Consider the following 23,913-nt stretch of genomic DNA (forward strand, 5'->3'; position numbering starts at 1 on the left):
TTCTCATCACCTCCAGAATAGTTTCTATGGCCACGTCACAGAGCAGGCAAACAGAACAATTAGGATCTTTCTTGTTTGTCTTCCTCGGGCATTGCTGAAAAGCCGTTTCTGTGTTCTCTGAAATTTAAAAAATGTGTAACCTTGCAGGCAGAGTTCACGCGGGGAGGCCAGGCTGTTCCTGACTTCAGCTGGAGCCCTGGCCCCCGGCCACCAGCCTCAGGCGGAGTCGGGGGTCCCAGCAAAACATTGCAAAACAGGAAAAAATCTAAGGACACAAAAATAAAAGTGATGTGGCAGCGGAAACCGGGTTGCCATGGCACCGGGCGACTCGCCGCGCCTGGGCGGGACCCAGTGTTTTGGAAGGTTCCCCCACATGACACAGGGTTTTGGAATTTTTCAGCGGGTAAATCCTTCTTAATGCGGGCCCCTGGCCCTGGCCAAGTCGCTCCCTGGCTCTGTGTGTCCTGTGGGGGCGTAGGCTGGAGCCTGGCCTGCCCGGGGTTACTCAGCTTTGAAACCGAAATTGTTTGAAGAGGACTGGTGTTTTGTTTTGTTGGCTGATTGTCTTGGCGCGGCCGCCGGCAGAGCCTCCTGTCACCTGTCGCGAGGGTGGATTGATTTTTCAGAAGGAGGCGTGGGTGGAGGAGTTCCCTGATTTCCACTGAGTCACCGTGTCCTGGCTGGCGTGAGTCACCTCATTACTTGGAGGTTCCCAAAGGTGGTATTTTGAGCTTTGTTTAATAAATATAAATGCATATGCTTTGAATGTTTTTTTTTCTTTTCTTTTCTGCTAAGTTAAGGATTTTTCCATGCATTTCGTATCTTGGAAACGTTGGAACCTCCTCGGTGCACATGCCGCCTGCTCGCACCTGTTTCTCTCCCTGGCCTGGCTCGGGCCCGAGTGGCGGCCCCTAAACACAATGGCCGTGATCTGGGAGCCTCCAGACCGGGCTTCCCCTGGGAGATGTCTGACTCCAGGCGGGGCAGGGCCGTGACTAAGGCCCCGCCGGCCTTTGGCCTGCGTGACTCACGTCCAGTGTCCTCGGCCCCCCGGGTTGCAGCCCACCCTTTACGTACAGGCTGGCCCAGCACGCAGCCCGCCCCGGGGGAACTGAGGCCGGGCTGCAGCGGGGGCGGGGGCGGGGGTGCTATGACACGGTCTTGTTTGCAGAGAGCTGTGTGTCCAGCAACCCTGGCTCCGCTCGCCTGGTGAAGAGGCTTTTGAGTGACAGGCTCCTGCAGTCGGTCGTGTGTGGGTGCCTGCGAGCGAGACCACCGACGAGCGGGCTTTTGGAGAACCTGGGTGTGCATATGCCCACTGCCAGAAATCGTGCTGGGTGCCAGCGAGTAGCCTCTCTGTGGTTTTCAGAGGCTGGACTTTGGGTACCCCCGGCTTGGCCTGCAGCCTGAGCAGCCTCACCTGGACTGCTGGCCATCAGAGAGCACCCCAGCATCTCCTTCCTGTGAGCCCAGCAGGTCCACATCTAGGAGAACGGCCCCGTCTGGGGCAGGTGACAGCCCGGGCGCAGCAGACTCCTGCAGATGTCGGCTTGCGGAGCGGGGAGAGCCTGGTGCACTGTGTGCTTTCCCCCACCCCCATTTTACAGACAGGGAAGCTGAGTCACACCGTGTGGTTGATGCACTTCCTTGAGGTGACAGAGCTTGTCAGTCCAGGGCTGGGCCCCAAACCCCAGCTTCCTGGTTTCCAGGGCAACCGTGTGGCGATGACGCCCGGTGCTGAGGAGGGTCGCTGGGGCTGGGGACCAGAGGTGCTGTCGCTGGCTTCCGGCAAGAGTGGGCCTTGATCAGGCGTGCCCTGCTGCCCCGGCACCTTGTCCCCGGGTCCCCCCTGAGCACCTGCCATGTGCAGACACTGGGGACCTGTGCCCTTGGGTGGGCAGCCTCAAGCTTTGAGATGGGGAAAAAGCTATGGAGACAATGAAGCCAGGGTGGGCGAGGCGAGCCAAGGGTTTGCAGCCCTGGGGGTGGGGAGTGCAGGGCCCCCGGTTAAGTGTGCGTCCCACAGTGAGTTTCTTTGGTGTGACTAAGCCCCGTGCTATGGCAGGAGTCTGACACATACCCGTAGTGCACAAGTCCTCGCTGGTTTCTGAAATCCAGATTTAACCGGATGCCCTGTGTTTTTATTGGTTAAATCCAACACTCCCTGGAGAGAGAGGTCAGGGAGGACTTCCCTGAGGAGGTGGCGTTGAGCAGAGCCCCCGCCAGGCAGGAAGGAGCGACTCTGGGCCATGGGAAGGGCATCCCAGGCTGCAGGATCCACCCAGTGACAAGGCCCTGGTGTGGAGCTGAGCGTAGGGTATTTGGGGAGGTGAGAGCAGACGCGACACCTGCCAGGGGGCCGGGCGAGGAGCTTGGGTTCTTTCTCGAAGTGGGGGGGGGGGGGGATGGGCTCTGGTGTGAAGAATGGGTTGGGGCGGTGTGGGGTAGGGGCCCACACGGGGAGCGGACAGGCGAGTGAGCCGTGCCCCGGCTGTCTGGGGGCGTCCCGTGGGGCCACATTTTTGTATAGATTTTAGGGGGTCATCTCCGATTTCAAGCCCAGCAGGGAGTAGGGGAAAGCCCTCCCCCCTCCCAGATCACAGTGAGTGTGAACGCTGGGCATCGTTTTCCATCGCTGGACCCCTAAGCTGAGGGGGCGGCTCGATCCCCAAGTCTGCTGGACTCATTAAGCCCGGCTCCCCCGAGGACACATTCTTCTGGAAGAGCAGGCCGAAATCCTTTAGCCATCTGCATTTAGCCAAGCTTCCAAGTCCCAGCCCGGCCTGGCCAGCGTCACGCCTGCTCTCCTAACGCAAGCTCCGATTCTCTCCCTGTGCTTGCAGCCCGGTGGGTGCTGGTGGCGGGGACTGGCCTTTCTCTCTGCACCGTATGGCTGACCGCCCTGACTCCGGCCCCACCCGAGCCAGGACCCTGCCTCCCGCACGCGTGGTTGACGAGTGCTCCCCACGAGCGGCCGCTGGAGTGCAGAGGCTCGGGTCTGGAGGACCCCACCGCCCCGCCGGGCAGGGGCTGGTGGCGGTGGTGAAGCTGTGCTGCCCAGCCACGCCCCTGCGCCATTTTTCTTCCCTGCCGATTCTCGGATTCTCGCTGAGTCCCCTCTAGAGCCAGGCTCTTTGCCCAAGGCAGCTGCTTCCTTCCCTCCAGGCTGACTTAGGCTGCAGGAGGTTGCCCAGCCCCCAGCCACACCCTTCCCTGCGATGGAGCCCCCCACCTGGCATCTCGGTTCTGTTCCCTGGGGGCCCTGGGAGTGCCCTGGGGCTGAGTTCCTCGGGCTGTGTCTGGTTCCCCTCAGGAGATTCCTCCAGGAGGGGCCCGTGGTGCCTGCTGGTGGGAGCCCTTTGCTGGAGGGACCGGTGGGCATCCCAAGTCTCCCCAGCTCTGGCTGTGGGCAACACACCAGGGGGTCCTGAGGCCGGTGCGTTCACATTCAGCCTCTATTTAGGAGCCGCTTTCTAGGTGCTGTGCTGCTGGGACAGAGAGGAGACAGGTGTGGCCCTGCTCCGTGTGGGGGAGGCGGGGACTGAGAGCCAGTCGTCAGCTAAAATGACGTTTAGGGTGGGTGGCAGAGTAGGAAGTGAAGGGAGAAGGCTCAGGGGGCTTTGCGGAGCTCAGCTTGTGGGGTGGGCATGGTCTGCAGAAGGCTCTCAGGAGGCAGGGGCAGCAGGTACCAAGGCCCGGAGGCTGGAGCAGGGACAGAGAGGCCACCATGGCCTCAGCCAGGCCAGGGACAGGGAGCTGCAAGACAGCAGGGTCCCCAGCCCCGCAGAGGGGAGGAGCCTCAAGTTCATGTCTCCAGGGTCCCCAGGGGACACATCAGGCCCTGCCTCCGTGCGTGGGGCCCTGGAGGGCGGAGGGGTGAGTGTGGCTCATCCCACAGCCACCTGCTTTACCCAGCTTCTCACCCCGCCCCGCCCCGCCCCGGCCGCCTCTGCTTTGGTTACGGCTCTGGAGGGCTCCAGGGAGGCTGGCGAGTGAGCAGGTAGTTACACGACACTTTTCCTTGAGAAAAAGACTTTATTTGTACTTTTTATTTGTTTATTTTAATTTTTCATCTGAAAGAGACAGAGAGATGGAGGGAGACCTTCCATCCTTTGATTCACTCCTCAAATACAATTGCCAGAGTTGGGCCAGGCTGACACCAGGGTGCGCATTAGCAGGACGCTGGATTGGAAACAGGAGCCTGGACCCCCAGCAGGGGCTCAGATCTGGGCTGCTGGTGTCCCCAGAGCGTTTTAGCCAGCATGCCAAATGGCCGCTCCAAGATTTTATTTTATTTTAAAAAAGCAGACAAATGAGAGTCCCTCCTAGTTCCACCTATTTCTTGAGTCAGTGAAGGGAGCCCTGAAGGCGTCGCCGCTCCTGACCCCAGAAGTAAAACCGCGCAAATGGCTCGGAGCGCAGGGTCCCGAAGCAGAGGCAGACGCATCACAGATGGTCCCTCGGAACCTGTGGGGGATGGGTGCTAGGACCCCACCCCCCACCTGCACCTGAATACAAAATCCGTGGAAGCTCTGGTCCCTTCTGTGGAGGGCGGGGCTGGCACACGGCCCGCACCTGCACACACCCTCTTCTGAGTACCTTAACCAGCTGATCACCTGCTGCCCTAACACCTGTGAATGTTACCTCAGTGGTTGTTACACTGTTGTTGAGGGAAAGTAACAAGAGAAACAGTTTGTAGTATTTGGCATAGACTCATTTTTTTTTTTACTAAATTTTTAAAAACATTTCATTGAAATACAGAACACATACCAAGAAATGCTCACAAGTATACAGATAAAAGAGCTTTTGGTCCTCTGATCCCACCCGTAAGCGACACCCAAATTAAGACAGAACATCGCTAATACCCCGAGTCGTCTTGTCCCTCCCTGTTCTGTCTTTTAACGTGGGAAAGGAGAGTGTGTCGTCTCTTATGTGGCATGGTTCAGTGACGCGGCGTTTACGACTGCACACGACGTCCGTGTAATTGTTCTGCTCTCTGTGTTACACTGTGTGTTAACAATCAGAAAGTGTGACCTTTATGTTTTTGGGTCTGGTTTATTTCACTTTGCATAGTGATCTCTGCTTGCATCCATTTTTGTTGCAAATATTGGGATTTCTTCCTTTTCGTGGCTGAGTAATATTCCGTCGTTTTTGCTGTGAGTTGGTTACTCCGTGGCTGCAGACCCCGGGGCTAGGACCAGGGCCGGTGGCTGTCCTGGTCTGCACACTTCCAGCGTGGAGGAAAACGCACATCCGCCTCTCGCTGAGGGCAGCTCCTGCTCTGTACCCGGGACACCCGGTGCTGCGTAACTAACTTGAGATGGCTCATGATGAAGTCCACCAGCCGCCTGCCTGTCCATTTGGTTTATCTGCAGTGGGGAGTGCCACGCGATGAGCTGAACAAAAAGCTTTGCCGCTCACCAGGGTGCTTGGGGCAGGGCGCCCGGCCCTTCTGGGTTCCTAGAGGCAACCACTGAGGCTGGTGGACACCCGGCTCCCCAGTGCTCAAGTCCCCTCTACAGCAGCCTTGACAGTGGTGGCACCGGCCGTGGGTGGGGCCCGTGGCAAAGTGTGACGCACGACAGTCTCTTCATTCTCACAGCTCTCTGACCTCAGTGATAGCAACGTGGCTATTGTGCCTGTGAGGGAAACTGAGGCACAGAGCGATCTAGCTACCCAGAGGCCACACAGTTGACCAATGGTGACAGCTGGACCTGAACCTGGACAGAAGATTCTAGAAGCCCTGTGGGAGCGCGGTTCAGAGGATGGCATTCCCGTGTTTCCTGGGTGTACCCTGCAGGTGTGGGGTGAGAGGAGGAGGCGGAGCCCAGGACAATGGCCTGGAGCTGCTTCTCACACTGCCCCTGGACACCAGCCCCGAGCATATCGTCCATGTGCTGGGTAAAACCCCGGGGGACCAGGGCTGCCTGCTTTCTCTCCCCTCGCTGGCCTGTCCCCTGCTGAGCGCACACCCAGGCCACGTGCCCGAAGCTGCCCTTTGCCCTCTGACATCTGAGCGTGCGCCCGGCTCTGGCTTGGTTTAGGCTTTGATGTCTCATTCCCATGAGGTCTCTCTCTCAAACTGTGGTGAAAAAGAGCCATTTCTGAAAGAAGACACACACACACACACACAGACACACACAGATACAGACACACGCAGACACACACACTCACACACAGACACACACAGATACAGACACACACACAGACACACAGACACACACACTGACACACCCACAGATACACACAGACACGCACACAGACACACACACAAACACACACAGACACACACAGTGACACACACAGACACACACACTGACACACCCACAGATACACACAGACACGCACACAGACACGCACACAGACACACACACAAACACACACACAGACACACACAGTGACACACACAGACACACACACACTGACACACCCACAGACACACACAGACACACACAGACACGTGCACACACACACAGACACACAAGCACACACACAGACACACTGACACACACAGAGACACGCACACACACACATAGATACAGACACACGCAGACACACACACTCAGACACACATACACACACACACACACACACGGTGTCCCCATCTCCCTTACAGTCATTGTCCCCTGCTCAGTGCCACCCCACCCAGCCCAGACCTGCAGGCAGACGTAGTAATGATGGCAATCAGAGCTGTATTTCTGGTTTTAAAGATTAGCATGTTGTGGCACACATATGTGAAAGTGATGAAACGCTGGCGAGTGGTGATCTGTCGCTGCTAGATCACGCCGTACCCGTGACCCTGCCGGCTGCTGTCACACGCTGCAGCCTCCACGTGTCTCGGGTCTCAGGTAACCCTCCGAGCCACCCTAGGAGGTAGAGGAATGGTGGTTACTTCCATGTTTGCGGTTAGAGGCACAGAGAGGGACAGTACCTGATCCGAGGTCACACAGCAGATTAGGGCAACTGGGTTGAAAGCCGGGTGTGTTTGCTCCAAGGTTTGGGGTGCACAACAGTGAAATGCCAGCTGCTGCAGGGACAGCGAGGCGAAGGCGGCTGTGCTGCAGGACACGTAGCGGGAGGAGGCTGGAGTGGCCGGGATCCTCCTGCATGCTGTGGCCTCCCCTCCCTGGCCCAGACCTGTGGAGCCCCTGCTGCCCTACTGTGTGTGTTCCAAGGCGGTATTGCCCTGAGGGTGGTTTTCTAGGGTTGGAGCTCTGAGGGGGGCACTGTCCATGGCGCAAGGACTGCAGGCTGTAGAGCCAGGCCCCCGGGGCTCAGCTCGACTCCCCCCGCCCCACTGTGTGCATGGCTTGTGCTTGCGTCTCTGACCTCACCTGCAGGATGAGGGCAAGGGCAGACCTCGCTCCTAGGCTCGTGTGAGGCCGAGAAAGGTCCCCACTTGCGAGGGGCTGACACGAGTGGCAGTGGCCAGTGCTCGTAAGCACTGGGGTGAGACCAGCATCCTGAGGGGTGGGAAAGAGAGCGGCAGCCAGGTGTGCGGGCCTTGGGGCCCGTGGTGGAGTTTCAGCGCTGCGCTGGGGGCCCAGGGGGCAGGGAAGGCTTTGGCAGCCCTGCATGACTTTGTCCCACCCACTGGGACCTGGCTCCGCCCAGCAGGAGCTGGCAATCAGACTGCTGCTTAGCAACCTTGGCAGCACCTGCGCCATGGGCAGTGACTTAGTAACTGCACCGCGTGTCTCTGCACCCTTGTCCTTCCTTCTCCAGGCCTCATTTTCCCCATCTGACAGTGCTGGGCCTGCTGATTTCTCGGGGTGCCCCCAGGTGCTGGTGTACAGGAATTCTCTGGCTGTGGCTGGTGGAGTCTTGTTTAGTCCGTTAGCCCCCCAGAGATGGGGAAGAGTCTCCCTCCCGTCTCTGTTGGCTCCTTGGACCTGGTGAGGCATCTGCCAGAGATTCCCGTCCCAGGGAATCCTTGTCATCAGGGTGCCACTTGGCGCACTCTGCCTTGCCTGGGTCAGGGCTGGGAGCTGGGAGGGAAGCTGGCGGGGGGGCAGCCTGCTGCTTCCTGCTCACTTCCCCCGAGCTCTCCCCTCGCACTCAGGAGCGTCTGGAATCGGCCCGTCCTTTCTCAGAGCAGGGGCTCTGGCCTGGGCCCAGAGAACAGTGACGCCGATGCCGTGGGTGGCAGGATTGAGGCCAGCCAGCCACAGCCGAGGAAGGCCGCCGGGAGCCAGCGGTCACCTCGGTTTTGCTTCCCTCCCTGCCTTCCTCACCTGCTCTTCTGGCGTGGAGCCCACGTTGCGGGGAGAGAATAGAGACGCGCTCTGTGCCGGGCCCCAGCCTGGGGACGCAGGTCGAGAGCTGTGCAGAGCTCTGCACCCCGAAACCACCCAGGGCAGCGCAACCGAGGTTCCTGTGCCCTGACGCCCAGTCTCTTCATCCTTTCTTGTGCGCTCAGTGCCTGTGACAGCCGCTGCCGCCGGATGTGCAGACCTGAGTTGCGTGTGCGCAGCCCCTGCCGTGCGCTGGGCAGCAGTGATGGACGCACGCTGGTCCCTCCCACGGGGACCACACTGCAGGGAGAGTCGGGGGCATCCACCATTGCTTCCTCGGCCCCGCTTAGTCATTTCAGGATTCCCACCTGGCAGAACCACAGGGCGGAGACTGCCAGCCCTGATGGCTACAGAGCGCTCCGGCTCTGGCCATCCAGACGGCGTTAGCCCCAGTGGCAATGGCGGGTCTTGGCTGGTTACTGAGCTGGGGAGACGGGTTCTGTACTGGTCATCCTCCCAGTGCTTGGAGCCCAGAGTTCTTGGAGTGAGGATTAAGAGCCAAGGCTTTCTGGGCTCAGATCTGAGCCATCACAGTGGATGCAAGTGGCTACACTTCCGAAGCGGGGAGGGGTCCTCGGGCGTGCCGGGGAGTGACTGTGCATGCGGGCGGGCTGAAGCTCTGAGAAGTCCCACAGGCAGGAAACCCACTTGACTTTGACTCAGCGTTTTCCAAATGCTTATTAGCTTGAAGAATTTTCCCCTTCTCAAAAAGCTGGTTAATATCCCTCAGACTCCGTGTCCCCCCGAACAGCCTGGAAGTCCTCGTGGAAAGGATTTGTTTCGGCTGGGAGCGCCCCGGCGGCCGGTGTAGGTGGTCAGCGGGGGAAATGTGTTTTGTGCAGATGCAGTTTGGTTTGGCCCAGCTGTTGGCCCCGGTGGGGGAGCAGCGCTCTGCTCCCGGGCGGGAGAGCTCCCGGCGCTGCTCTCGTGATGCCGGGAAGGTGTCGGCGCTCTCCGTGGTGACTCAGGGCCCAGGACACCGTCTAAGTGGCCGGGTCCCCTGTTGGACTTGGGGCGGATGGACTGTCCTGGCGACCTGCCTTCTCACACAATGGAGAAGGCCCAGCTGGGCCACTCTGGACCGGAAATGGGGTCCCTGTGGCATCCTGGAGCGGTCAGAGCCTTTTGCAAATAGCTTTGGAGGATTCCAGGCAGTATTTTTTTATCTCACTTTCCTATGGCTGCCCGGTTTTCTGCCGTCAACATTCCTTGGTTCTGGAGAAGGGACTATGCGCTGCTCATGCGCACACCTGGCTGAAGGTTTATAGCCCATAAACCCAGATGTGCAGGAGTGGGTGAGCCTTTGTCTCGCTCTCTGGTTTCTAATGGTTCTTTCAAAGCCTGCTGTTCTCTTATTTTTCCAGATGGGCAGCAAGTTTGGGAGATGGAAGCTACGGTGGATAAGGACAAGAGCCAGCCAGTAAGCACGCGGGCCAGCTGACCGGCAGACAGCTCATGCTCACGAGCCCCGCTGTCCCCCTGCCCTGCCCTGCCCTGCCCTCCCCTCCCCTCCCCTCCCCCTCCCCCTCCCCTCCCCTCCATCCCTCCCCCATCCTTTCTCCCTCCCTCCCCTCCCCCCTCCCCTTCCTCCATCACAGTCCCCCCTGTTTTGGACCTGACCCTGGACCTCCGCCGAGCGAGTTAGACGTCGCTCGAGCGCCAGGCCCTCTGACTGGCGTCTGTGACGGCTTAGTGGATACTGCAATGCAGAGTTCCACTCCCCTTCCCTCGCACATGGCCTGTGTGCCCAGGAGCGTGCCGAGACCCTCCCGTTAGAAGGGCGGTCTGCACGTGCCCAGGGCCTGTGTAGGAGTCTGGTTGAGTCCACGACCCCTGCTTCCTTCCAGAACATGCTTTTTGTCGAGATCCCCGAGTATCGGAACAAGCACACCCGCACGTCTGTAAAGGTGAACTTCTACGTCATCAATGGGAAGAGGAAACGAAGCCAGCCTCAGCACTTTACCTACCACCCAGGTAAGGTCCGCTCAGCCAGCGCGCCCGTGTCCAGCGGGCAGCTCCTGGAACTCCCTGGGCTGCTCCAGCCGGGCCACCGCGGACAGGAGACGCAACCTCTCAGCCCGTATCTTCATCTGTCAGATCTTCTCAGAGTTGCAGAAATAAAATGCATCCGAGATTCTCGCACAGTGCCTGGGAGGTGATGTGGGTGACATTAGCGACTGTTGTCATTAGTCGGTCATCTGTCTGCCTTCGGGGGAGGGGTCACACACAGACGTGGGCAGCAGCAGGTGGCTACGTGGACGACACCTGTCCTGTCTGAGACCTGCCCCTGCCAGGACTAGCAGGTGCATTTGCCCTCAAGTCCGCAAAAGCTTTCGGTAGCACCAGGGGTCAGGGGCAACCAGGCCACAGGTCTCATTCCCACAAAGCCCTGCACTTGCAAGAAGAGTGATGAGTGTCTCTCTCTGCTTTGTTTAGAACAGTGTGTGCCGGGCACTGTTCTGGGCTGGCCCACCCAGCAGTGAGCAAAACACAAGCAATCCCTGCTCCCTTGGAGCTGGCCCGCTTGGGAGTACCAGTGCCACACTGGGCTGGGATAAGGGCTGAGAGGAGACGGGCGGGGGTGGCCGGGGAGGTGTGGCTTTCAATCTGAGATGCTGCTTTGAGCTGGCCCTTGGGGGGCAGGCCAAGAAGCACCTGCTCGTCCCCTTGCCAGGACTGGAGACCTGGGATCCGAGCCGGTCACCCGGGCAGGCATGGGTCCTGACCTCTGACCATGGCACACAGAGCCTCGGGCCAGCTGGAAGCCTTGAACCCAGGGACGGTCTGGTGGCCTGGTCTTGGTAGGCGTGGCTACCTGGAGGGTGTCACAGGTTTGTGTTGGAGCTGGGACACAGGAGCAGGCGGTCAGGTCACCCAGGCCTCACAGGGCCCAAAGCTTGGAGGAAATGACTGGGGGACTCGAGACAGCAGCTCAGCGGATGTCATGTCCCCTGGGCACGCAGGGGCCTTCAGTTACGTTTCATGGCGCTCCGGCTCTGCTGTCCTTGTGGCAGTGAGAACCTCCTGGGCCAGCTGTGGCTGTAGTCCAGCTGAGCAGGCCTGGGCGGGTGCACTGTCGCCCAGGGGTGCCAGCAGCCGGGTGCCGGTGTTGGAATGGCACCCTGGGAACCGGCTCCTGTGGCTGCAGTCAGCGGGGTGCGTCCTTGCTGCTTCCTGCCCCAGGGCTGGGTTGCAGCCCTGACAGTGATCTGTTACCCCGGGGGTGGAGGTCGACCCCCACTTCTGCAGCTTGGTGCTGGGGGGTGGGGAGGGAACAGCACCGCAGGTGTCAGAAGAAACACTGAGGTGGCCGCAGCCATCCTGTGTGCCGCCCCCGGCCATGGGGAAGGGGCGACTCTCTACCAGGGGACAGGTTAGGAAACTGAGGCCTGAGCCGCTATTACAGACCCGAGGAGGCCGCTGTGTGATGGTTGCTCTGCCTGGAAAATGACCAAGAGCCACTTAGGTTCCAGGTGCTGTTCCGGGCCCAGAGGACCCAGCAGTGGACAGAGCAGACAGAGATCCTCCTGTGGAGGGGCTGGTGTGTGTGTGTGTGTGTGTGTGTGTGTGGTTTGGGTGGCTGGGGTTCAGGTCATGGATGAGACCCCCTCCACACGCACTGTGCATCTTGGTATCCGTGGTGACACGTGGCCGAGCAAGCCTGGGTCCCGAGGGATCTCAAGTCACACACCCGCTGCTGAGCCCTTGCTGGGGACACAGCCTGTCCACGTCCCAGCCAGGGCTGAGCCAGACCCCCAGCCACCTGCCCCATACTGGAAGGGTAGAACTTGTGACCTAAGGCGCCCGCCCAGGGCTTCTAGGGACGCAGCCCAGCTGTGTGGACTCACGGCCATTCCTGCCCCCGTGTGCTTTTCTCTCCTCGCAGTCCCAGCCATCAAGACAGAGCCCACCGATGAGTACGACCCCACTCTGATCTGCAGCCCCGCCCACGGAGGCCTGGGGAGCCAGCCTTACTACCCGCAGCACCCGATGGTGGCCGAGTCCCCCTCCTGCCTGGTGACCACCATGGCCCCCTGCCAGCAGTTCCGCTCGGGGCTCCCGTCCCCCGACGCCCGCTACCAGCAGCAGAACCCGGCGGCCGTCCTCTACCAGCGGAGCAAGAGCTTGAGCCCCAGCCTGCTGGGCTACCAGCAGCCGGCCCTCATGGCTGCGCCCCTGTCCCTCGCGGACACGCACCGCTCGGTGCTGGTGCATGCCGGCTCCCAGGGCCAGGGCTCGGCCCTGTTGCACCCAGCGCCCGCCAACCAGCAGGCCTCACCGGTGATCCACTACTCGCCCACCAACCAGCCGCTGCGCTGCGGGAGCCACCAAGAGTTCCAGCACATCATGTACTGCGAGAACTTCGCGCCCGGCTCCACCAGGCCCGGCCCGCCCCCCGCCGGTCAAGGTCAGAGGCTGAGCCCAGGCTCCTACCCCACGGTCATTCAGCAGCAGAATGCCACGAGTCAAAGAGCTGCCAAAAACGGACCCCCGGTCAGTGACCAAAAGGAAGTCCTACCTGCGGGAGTGACGATCAAGCAGGAGCAGAACCTGGACCAGACCTACCTGGATGACGGTAAGAGTCTCCCTCTTCTCAGCGGCCGGGGAGGGCCCCACGTGGCCCAGGTGTGTTCCCTCAGGGCCCTCGTTGGGACTTCCGGGGTGTGAGTAAGATGACCTTGAATGTCCTGCCAGTCTCATTTCCCAGTGGGAGCTGCTGGGGTGGGTAGTAGCATTAGATCCCTCCCCCCTTCACTGCTCTGAAAGGGAAAGCCAGCCAGGGCAGTTGTAGCCCCAGGACAGACCCCAGGGTCATGAACTTGGTCCCTTTAACGGCTTCCACTCCCCTTCCGATGGCCAGATTTAGGCGGAGGACAGGAACGCAGAAAGGACAGGAAAGCCGAGCTCCCTTTTTTCCGGTGCAGAAACCCCCGCTCTGTAGCGCTCTTGTGTGTGCTGGGGCGGGGAGGGGAGGAAGAAGAGCACTCATTGAGAAGGGGCTCGGGCCGCATGAATGGGGGCTCGCCGGCAGGCTGTGGGTGGGGCTCGGCCGCGTGCTGCTGGACAGAGCACACAGATGGGAGAGGTGGGCACCTGCCGTGGTGAGCCCGGCCAGTGGGGCCGCTGGGCCAAGCGGATGATGCAAGAGGCCTTTGTGTGGGTCCGTGGGTGCCCCGGTCTGTGGGCAGAGGGCCCTGCCTGGGGGTCGTCGTGGAGCGGCTGTGATGTGGCCTCGGGTCTGCGTCTCAGGGAAGGAGGGCTGTTTGTTCTGGGCAGACTCACCTGGCACCGGCCAGGTGCAGCTGGGGCACGGGGGGGTGGGGGGCTGCTGCAGCTCCTCTCGGGAACTCGGGAAGCCAGCGCAGAGCTGTGCGTTCTCCTGATGGGAGAAGGAGCCATCCCGGGCTCCTGCCTTGTGCTCTGCAGGTGGTGGCACCCAGCACACAGGCTGGGCACCCCTTGTCTGCAGGTGGTCCACCCGGCACACAGGCTGAGCACCCCTTGTCTGCAGGTGGTCCACCCGGCACACAGGCTGGGCACCCCTTGTCTGCAGGTGGTCCACCCGGCACACAGGCTGGGCACCCCTTGTCTGCAGGTGGTGGCACGTGGCACACAGGCTGAGCACCCCTTGTCTGCAGGTGGTCCACCTGGCACACAGGCTGGGCACCCCTCATCTGAAGTGCTCAGGTTTAAGATCGCCAGGTTTGGGGTTTGGGAGTATGTAGAGAGCTCACCTGTTGAGCTTCCCTAATCGAAAGCCCACAGTGTTCCGGCATCTGAAGGCTTTTGAACATCACGTGCGCCAGTGTCCAGAGTTTCGGCTTTTGCAGCACTGCACGTTTTCAGATTAGAGGTGTTCGCCTGTACCCCAGAACCCCAGTTAGGAAAATTAACTCCCAGGAAGCCAGCCAAGGAGCGGGAAGTAAGACCAAGGCCTTGGTGGTTGTGGGGAGTGGGCGGGTTCCAGCCTCTCAGGTACTTGAGTGACAGGAAAACCCTTTGGAGCAAAGTCTTGAGGTGCCAGATTACCTGGGCTCTGGGGCTTCTAGAAGTTTCCATGCCTTATCTCCAGTAAAACGATCCTTCGAAGACCTCCCCTGACCTCAGCAGGCCCACAACTCTGGGGCTGCTTCCTGCCGGTTAATGTTGCCCGGTGCCTCACAAGGCCGACCTTCGTTAATGATTGATAATCCGATGCCAGATGTCTCGAGTGGAGTCCGGGCCCCTGTGCTGGACCCTGTGCCCCGGGGATGGGTGAGGCACGGCTCAGGTCCTGTCCTCAAGGGGGCTGACCTGCACGGCGGACACGTGATGCACAGGGCCTAGCGGTGTGGACACGTGCCACGTGGCTGAGACCGGACCCTGTCCGTGTGTGGGGCGCGGTCGTGTTACAGGTGAGGCGCTTTATAAATAAATGAGAGCCCAGGTCACTTCCCAGGGGACTCTGGGACTGGCGGGTTAGCTCCCTGTCCCTGACCCCATGCTGAAGGCGAGCAGTGAGCGCCTGCGTTGGGAGCCATGATGTCCCCGTGGGTCCGAGGTGGGCTCCGGCCACAGCGCTGTGCTGTTGTGTGGGAGGTGGCCAGGTGTGGTAGCCCCCTGGGCATGGGCCCACCCCCTGCTGGTTCTCGGGCCTCTTAGAGGACTGCGCATGGCACGGCTGCTGCCGCTGGGGGAACCTGCAGGGGGTTCCGGGTGACCCCCGCCCCCACCCCCCATCCCTACCCCAAGGCTTTAGGAGCTGCCCTCTGATGGAAGCTTTCATGGCTTCAAAAGGTGAGAGAAGCTGGGTTGAATAAAGTTTTAAAAACCACTCCTGGCCAGTGCTGCGGCTCACTAAGCTAATCCTCCGCCTGCGGCACCGGCACTCCAGGTTCTAGTCCCGGTTGGGGCGCCGGTTCTGTCCCGGTTGCCCCTCTTCCAGGCCAGCTCTCTGCTGTAGCCCGGGAGTGCAGTGGAGGATGGCCCAAGTGCTTGGGCCCTGCACCCGCATGGGAGACCAGGAGGAGGCACCTGGCTCCTGGCACCGGCCGTAGCGGCCATTTGGGGAGTGAACCAACGGAAGGAAGACCTTTCTCTCTCTCTCTCTCTCTCTCTCTCTCACTGTCTAACTCTACCTGTCAAAAAAACAAAAAACAAAAAACAAAACAAAAAAAAACACCACTCTCGTGGGACCTCTCGGCACTTTCCCGGGGCCTAGGGTGACAAACGTCTCTGAAGCCTGGGGGCGTGGCCTTCCCAAAGGGACTGGACCCCAGGCCAGGCTGCAGCCCTACTGGGAACTGGGTGACGAGGGGGCCTGGAGCCTGCCCCACTCCCGCACACAGCTGAGGGCCCTGCAGATGTGGGCTCCGTCCAGCGTGGCTCCGTCCCATGCATCACTTGGGGCCGCAGCATGATGGGGGAGTGGAAGAATTTCTGCAGGTGTGGTGCCCATGGGCAGCGGTGTGCACCGGTTCGTGTCTGGTGCTCGACTGGCCTTGTCTGCCTGGCTCTGCCCAGCCTGGGCCTCTTCCCTGGGGAGGCCGTCCTGGCCATTCCACATGGCAGTTAGTCCACTCCACACCTCGCCGTAGCCCTGGGCTGCCGTGGGCACGGTGTGGCCTCCGGTTGCTGGCATCTCGGGCCCTGCTCACAGATCCTTGGACCTGTGGGACATCTCCAGTGTCCCCTCTGCGCATGTGGCTTTCAGACTTGTGTGTTTGCTGTCTCATGTGTGCTTCTGACACTGGACCCTCCAGGGCCATTGCTCTGATGGGAGACACCGAGGCCTGTCTTGTTCAAGGGCAGGGGCGGGGCTCTCCCACGGGGCTCAGGCTTGGCTGCAGTGAGGCGTGGGTCCGGGGTGGCCGTTTCTGACCTGCCATGGATTCGCCTTGGGGTTCTGAAAGTGTGGCGGAGCTGGGAGTTGGGTCTGCAGCTGGAGAAGGAAGTGGGGCAGTGGACTCCAGCCCTCTCTCTGTAGCACAAGAAAGGAAATGGACGTCCTGGGCGCTGGCCACGCCCCTCCCCAGTATCTGAGAAGCCCCCACTATCTGGTACCCTCTTCCCAGACCTGCGTGTGACCCCAAGGGTCTTGTCTGGCATCCTGCTCGGCTCCCTCGCCACGGTGCCTGCTCCCCGGCCCGCCCGCCTGTGTGCACAGGGATGCCGCCCCCCCATCCCAAGCCCTCTCTCCATCTCTCCTTCCCTCTCTCCACTCCGGCTGGAGGCATTTTCAGTCTCTCTGGGCAGAATGAGTGCTGCTGCAGGGCCCGGTGCTCCCACCCCTGCTCGGGTGTTTTCATATAGTTCCTGTCGCACCCGCACCTGTTCTCTGCGCTCTTGTCCCCTGCTGTGACAGTCTCCTGTTCTGAAGCCCCAGTGGTCCCTGGGGGTCTCCAGCAGCTCCTAGACCCGCCTCTCCATTGTCTTCTCTGTCCCTGACCTCCTCATCCCCCTCACTCCACGATATCTCCCACACCGGGCACTCCCCTGTGACTTAGGGATATGCCAGGGACCGAGTCCAGTGGGAGCCCTGCTCTCGTGGCGACTTTCACTGGGATGGGGTGGACTCCAGCATGGCGGGCAGCAGGCAAACCGGCAAAATTAGGAGCTGGAGGGGGCGGGATAGGGGTGGGGCTGCCCCCAAGGCCTAGCAGATGGGAGGGGCCACACAGTGAGGTCGAGGTCGGAGGGAAGGGGCGCCAGGTTGGTCGTCAGCTGCCTCTCAGCCCTGGGCAGTGACTGGATTTCCCTTCTAAGAGAAGGCACCCAGCTGCTTTAGGAGAGTGGCCCAGGGGAGGCGAGAGACGGCAGGAGGAAGAGGGTTCATCTGTCTGTAGGACCGCGGTGGGTGTGCGTCAGGTCAGCAGGGCAGGCTGTGAGGAGCAGAACGTGCTGGGGTGAGGAGCCAGGTGCAGGCAGGCAGTGCAGAGGCCTGGGAAAGTGGGCTCAGATGAGACCCCAGTCAGAGCCTGGGTGTCGGTGACTCCACGGGGGAGCTGGGGCTCGGAGGTCCCCGGGCCGCCTCACCACCCATCTGCCGCAGGCTCCCCCTGTCCTCAGTCTAGACCGGGGCTGTGGGGTGGGAGCATGGCGTGGGCTTCGTGGGAGATCCTTGACCCGCCATTCCGGAAGTGTGCAGAGGCCAGGATGCGGTCTGAGTGCTGGCCGGAGGCCCCGTGGGGCCGGCTGGGGCGGTGAGCGAGTGTGGACGTGTTGGGAGGGCTCGCGGCGCTCAGCTCCCATCAGGGCGATTGTTGGACCTGGATTTCGCGGGAGGCATCTGAGCGCTCGTCCCTGAACTGTCGTGAGTGCGCATTGAGGTCTGCACACATTCGGGATCCCGCATGCTCTGTGCACACAGGGGCTTCAAAGAGTTCACGGAGAAATGGGATCAAAAGACAGGCTCATTTTGGTGCAAAAAAGTCAGAATCCGTGCCCGCCTTTTCGCTGTAAGCATTGTCCATGGATTCTTTGAAGACGCCTTTCCCACAAGGGTTTCAGACAAGCACACCTGTGTGCTCAGATAAACCTGTCTTTTTGTTCCATCTTCCCTACACCTTTGAAAGCACCCTCGTGTTTCAGAGTGGGCTCCCACGTGCGTGACAACAGGATCTTGTCAGCCCCCAGAGCCCTGGCTGGGTCCCTCTGTGTTGTCCACGGGGGCAGTGCCTGCCCGTCACCAGGGCTGCCCACTCACCACTGGCTCCTCTCTGCCCACCCCAGGCTGTGACACCTCTCGGTCCCCGCGTTCCCCGTCGCTCCAGCCGGGGCGCGTCCTGCGGTCTCTGGTGCACATCCTGGTGCCCACACACAGCCATTGCTGTGGGGTGTGGGTCTCCCAGAGTGGCTGTGCCAATCCACACCCCTTACTCCCAGGACGACACGTGGGAGTCGGCGGGGTGGTCTCGGCGTTAGGTCTTTTATGTCTTGGGAGCCTGAGGCCGGCCCCCACCTCTCAGGAATGTGTCTCGTTTGCCAGGATCTGCGTAGCAGAGCTGGGGGGGGTGGGGAGCCACATGTTTGGGCGTCACCTGTCCCGCCTCGCTCAGGCCAGCAGCTGAAATCTACAGCCGGTCCTCACCCCTGAAACTCCCTCCCACTCAGATGCTCACAAGCCGTGAACAATGCATTCATATTTGAACTTGGCTCAAAAAGGTTGTCAACAGTGAATATTTACACGCTCACACGGTGACGGCCCGCCCACCACCAGGTCTCTGTGCCTTCTGATCTTCGCTCAGCCCTGTGTTTGCCATTTCCACACTTGGGTCTGTGTTTGATGGGAATATTCTAGATGAAGAGCAGACGGGAAGGGCCCCAGAGAGGGAGCTGATGTGCAGCTGACAGGCGTCATTCACGTCGGGCGCAGATGGCAGAGTGGAGACTGTGGCAGGAAGCAGCTTCCTCTGGGCCCTGGGCAGAGCTGACCCCATCACCCCCACGTGTGACGTTCTGTGGCGCTGACTGCGTTGGCTTGCCAAGCGGCTCAGCTTCAGCCCGGCTGCAGAGACAGGTGTGGTGCGGCGGCCGGTCCCCAGGCTCCCCCAGACACCTCCCTTAGACCTAGCACGCCAGCTTTGCATGCCGGCTGTGTGGCCATGGGCAAGTGATTAGCCTGCTTTTCCCTGTGACCTGGAGATGGGCCAAGAGACCCGCTCCTCTGCCGTGCCCACGGTGGAGTTGACACCTGTCGGATGCTTTGGGCGTAGCATGAGGAACCCTGATCAATATTAGCTGTTTTTATTTGTTTAGGAATTGAATTGCCTTCTTCTAGAACGTGGCTCAGATTTTTAAAAGAGCTTTGCATAGGAGGAAGGAAAATCAGCTGTGCGGTCTTTGGAGATGGACCCCCCTCACCCGCATGCCCCGATCTAATCCACGTGGGCAGCGCCCAGGGCACGCCCAAGGCCCCTCCCCCAGGTGTTGATCTGCACAGGGAGATGCAGGGAGGAGAACTGTGGGCGTGTCCCCTGCTGCGGGGTCCTTGGCAGGGGCTGGACATGGCCCACATTTGTGCTAAGCTATGCTATTGGCAGAGGGGCCAGGGCTGTCTACCCAGAGGCCGGCGTCACCCCGCATGTGGGAAACAGACAAGGGAAAAGCCGACAGAGGCCCGCCCTCCCAGGCGCAGGAAGCGGGGAGGAACGGAGGGGTGCAGACGTGTCCTGAGGCTGGCCTCGCTTTGTCCAGCAGGTCAGGATCTTCCACTGGGGCTGCACAGTGCCCACGGCAGGCCTGTGTGTGACAAAGCGGCTGCTGTTTGGGGAAGCGTGCGAAGGCCTGGCCACTGCCCATGAGCCCGGCTGCCACGGTGGCTCCCAGGGGCTGGGCCTCCTGGTGCTGACAGTAGGGGGAACACAGGAGCTCCTGGTTCTAATGAGAACCAGGCCAGGTGGTTGCCAGGCTGAGCCACCCGAGGCTGTGGGCGCCTGGAGAGCCCAGCACAGGTGTCGTCGTGTGGGCTACAACATGATGGGCCGGAAACCCCTGGCAACCACCAACACTGTGTTCAATTCACACGGCTCCTGTAGCCGGCACCAACAGAAGTCCCCGTATGCTTTTCAATGTTTATTTAAAGATGTATCTGCAATGTGTTTTATGAAGGCAGTATGTCGTCATAAGTCCAACAAGTTCATAGAAATTGTGCATCTGTTTTAACTCCATCTTCTCCCAGGCTTTCTGAAGCTTCCTCATAGGTTTTGGAAGCCATATAAGGAGGTGTCCAGGAAAATGCCCTTCCTGTTTCTGCTCTTCAAGCTGATACTGGTTTTCCTCTAGATTTCTAGAGCATTACTTCCCAGCCTCGTTTTCATTCTTGCTAGCTCTCCTCCCCAAGCCTTTTCGGACAGCCGTTCCCTCGTCACCACACCTGTGACAGGTGTGTGCAGTAGATGCACCGTGCATCTGTTTGTGTGCCAGGCCCTCGGCAGCTGGGGCTCACTCACCCGCTCCAAGGGAACCAGGCCTTTCCCTCCCACGGGGTGGGGGTGGGGGGCCAGTAGCATCCACCCCGAGAAAGTACTCTGAGTTTCCTTCTGTAATCAAATTTGCGCATGCAAATCCCACCATCTCCCTTTTATCGTGAGTTTGCTTTGTGCAGTTTCAGGTTCTCTAGGTTAACCTCAGTGCAAAAATATGAAACAGAAAATTCCAGGAACAGTTCACGAGGTGTAGACTGCATGCTGTTCTGAGGAGCTCTGAGCACTTGAGTCATCTCTCCTCCCAGCGTGTCCTTGCTGGTGGTGCTACCCTCCCGTCGGTCACTCGGTAGCCGTCTCAGCTACCAGGTCGGCCGTCTGGGTGTCGTCGTGCTAGTGTTCACGTGACCCTCGTTTTACTTGATAGTGGCCCACGGTGCGAGCCTAGGGATGCTGACGACTATGACGTGCTGGAGAGACAGTGCCGTACAGTGCTCCTGTGGGTGACAAGGTGGGAGTTTGTCAGGGGCGTGTTCCCGTGGGGCTGTGTTCTGTCCCCAGTTACCTGCCTCCACTGTGGTCTTGGAACGTATGGGGAAGCCACTAAGTATGTGTGTCCCCCCCTTTTGTTTACAAGAGGGAGCAAAGTACGCAGGCAGCCCCCCCTGCAGAAGGGACCTTGGATACCCCGGCTGTGGCAGCAGCGGCAGACGGCTTTGCTCACTTGTCGCATGGCAGACGGGGCTGTTCTCAGGGCTGGGACCCGTCTCACTCTGGGGCCTGCTTCTGGGTTGTCCCTCCGGATTTCAGCCTGGCCGCTCCGCCTCTCTCTTGGGTGACTTAGGCTAATGGCTGCCACCCTCAGGGTTATCGTGCAGGTGAACACTGGAGCATCCCAGAAAGCAGTGTCCGGGTCCCTGGCGTGTGTGGGCGGTGCTCAGATGATGTACCCCCGAGAGCAGCAGCGTCGCCAGTTTCAGGCCAAGCAGAGGGGCCACGTGGAGGGACTTTGAAGCTGACTTGGGCTGGATTCTTAGCGTCCTGTCAGGCTCCCTCCCATTAATGGACCAAGGGGAGCATCTCGTTAGGAAATTCTGAAGTCCGGGCACTGTGCTCGCCTGCAGACGCGCCCACGAAGTTTGCACATCTCTCAGCTGGGCCCGTGGCAGGTCTGTGTCCTTCTCCGAGGAGGGTCGGCATCACACAGGCGTCTGTCCCCAGCGGGTCCCTGTCTTGTTCCCCTGAGAACCCCAGAGGCCACGTCGCCGTCCCTGCGTCGCCCAGCCGCGTGCTCCGAGTCGCTGCTTATGTAAGGGGCGACCTCCCAGCTGACTGGGAAAGCCGCGGCCGTGCCGGGAGCCTCTGCACAGCAGATGTTCTCAGAGAAATGCGTGCTTGCGTTGGGAGGTCAGAAGCCACCAAACCACAAGAAAGTCCCTTCCCAGACTTGCCGTCCACCCGGCCTGCATTCCACAGCCGCAGCTGACCCGCAGCTCGGTGAAGGGGGCCGAGAGACACGCCACCCCCTGGCAGCCGCCGGTCTCGCAGCCACCCCCACCCCCACCAGCATGTCTCCTCCTGAGTCCTCGCCATTCCCCTGCGGCAGGAGGTGAGCGTCCCGCGGAGGGAGCTCGGAGCTGGGGGAAGCAGAGATCCGGAGCAGCGTCAAAGGCCCTTCTCTTTCTGTTCTCACTGGAGCACGGGGCGGGGTGCTGAGGCTCAGTCCCCCGCCTCCATGGCTGTGGTGTGCCGGGCGTGCCGGGACTTAGCCGACCTCAGGACGCTGTAGCGAGTGGGGGTGCTGATGTGATGGGCGTCGTGTGCGGGGTCGCAGGTTGCAGTGTGTCTTCGCTCAGGCTGGGCCACAGCCCAGGAAAAGCCAGGGCCCTGGCATATTTATGTTAGTTTGTGTTGACACACACATCTCCAGGGCTACCTATCGCCTGATTTTCTATAAAGGTAGAAAGGGAAAATGACTCAGTTACCTGGGGCTGGAGTCCAACGGGTGGCCACCGAGTCTATAATCTAGATTTTCCCTGCACTCCCTACTGTCTCCTCCATCACTGAGCCCATTTTGGACAAATGGCAAAGCTTTGTTCTCCCAAAAAAGTACACACACGCATCTCACACAGGGACACACATGCATACACATCACACATGGACACACATCCACACACATGTCATGGACACGCGGGCACACACATATCTCACACATGGACACACATCACACAGACACACATCACACAAGGATGCACATCTCACACATAAATACACATGTCTCACATGGACATACACCACACGTGATCACATGCACACATGTCACACATGGACATACATCTCACACATGGACATGGACACACACATCACACATGGAGACATGTACACACATCACATGGACACACAGACACACATCCACACATGTCATACATGGACAGACTCCTCACGCATGGGCACACACATATCATACATAGACACATCACACATGGACACACATGTCACACATGGACACACATGCCTCACATGGACATGCAGCACATGTGGACACATGCACACATCACACATGGGTACACATGGACACACATGTCACACATGGACGCCCAGACATGTACACATCTCACACATGGACACGCATGCCTCACATGGACACGCATCACATGTGGACACATGCACACATCACACGTGGATACACAATCACACATCTCACACATGGACACGCATCCACCACCCATGGACACACGGGCACACACTGAACCCTCTTTGGTGAGCTGGATTTGGTGACTTGGTGTTGCTGCCTTCCGTGTACCTCGAGAGTCCCGCTCTCTCTATTCAGCTCCACCACCGATTTTCTTGCAGCTTCCACGCTTTCAGAGTGAAAAGAGGGGCTTTGTTCCGAGGATGGCGAAACCACGCGTTTGGCTCTTCCCCGCTGCATTTTTGACACCTCTTTAAGTTTTTACGGACCCGGGATCTGGTCACGTGGTGGCTGTGCGTCTGGGGCCTGCTGCGCCCATCCAGCCGCACTCCTCCTGCTGCAGGTGAAGTCAGACGGACGCGGGTCGCGTTTCAGGGAGCCGGTTCTGGTCCTCGGGTGCGACGCCCCCGCTGTCAGGTTCGGGGTAGCACCGGTCCTGTCCCTTTAGACTGCCATGAAACCCCATCTCTGGGAGGCCAGGTCGCGGAAGCAGGGCCCTCCCCCGCCAGGTTAGGGCGACGCTGGGACCCCGGCTTGGTTGGAAGGCGGGATCCTGTGTTGCATTTGGGACTGGAGGCCCAGGCGTTGTGCACACCAACAAATGGATTCCATCTGACGCCTGTTAGTTCCACTAGCCCGGGAAAGCGGGGAGGACACTCCCGAGTTGTGAATTTCCAAAACTCTGGACAGAGTGGAGATTCTGTTGCATAAGCCGACAGCGGGAGCACGCCTGTGAGATGTTCCGCAGCCGGTTCTTATAGATTTCTGGACGTAGATGGCGTCTTACGAATTCCGAGCTTTATTGGACGCCTAGAAAAGAATTGACCCGAAATTGATTAAAGCGCCCTTTCCACTCCGAGCAGATGGATCGAGTTGTGGTCTGCCTTCGCCCTCAGGAGGGGCGGCCGGCTGGTGCTCCACGGCTGTGCCTAGCCTGTAGATATTGAGCTTGGCCCACCCACACTGCGTTTTTAAAAAAATATTTGGATTAGATGCCAGCATTTAAAAACCAGGGGATTGCACC

The 23,913-nt window shown here is 59.9% G+C and overlaps 1 protein-coding gene and 1 long non-coding RNA gene across 6 annotated transcripts in view; one reads left to right on the forward strand and one right to left on the reverse strand.

Moving 5' to 3' along the window:
• Positions 1 to 23,913, reverse strand: part of LOC127487350 (uncharacterized) — a 1,183,652-nt gene that overhangs the window by 419,816 nt on the left and 739,923 nt on the right. The gene's annotated exons all lie outside the window — the stretch shown is intronic.
• NFATC2 (nuclear factor of activated T cells 2) overlaps positions 1 to 23,913 on the forward strand; it is a 138,646-nt gene that overhangs the window by 89,576 nt on the left and 25,157 nt on the right. For all 5 annotated transcript variants that reach the window (XM_008250420.4, XM_008250423.4, XM_051832680.2 and 2 more), the window contains exons 7-9: positions 9,659 to 9,714; positions 10,142 to 10,268; positions 12,181 to 12,870. In XM_008250420.4, the coding sequence (XP_008248642.1) occupies positions 9,659 to 9,714; positions 10,142 to 10,268; positions 12,181 to 12,870 (873 nt within the window). The remainder of the gene's footprint in view (positions 1 to 9,658; positions 9,715 to 10,141; positions 10,269 to 12,180; positions 12,871 to 23,913) is intronic.

Source organism: Oryctolagus cuniculus, chromosome 11 (genome assembly GCF_964237555.1).
Source record: "Oryctolagus cuniculus chromosome 11, mOryCun1.1, whole genome shotgun sequence".
Classification (NCBI taxonomy): Eukaryota; Metazoa; Chordata; class Mammalia; order Lagomorpha; family Leporidae; genus Oryctolagus; species Oryctolagus cuniculus.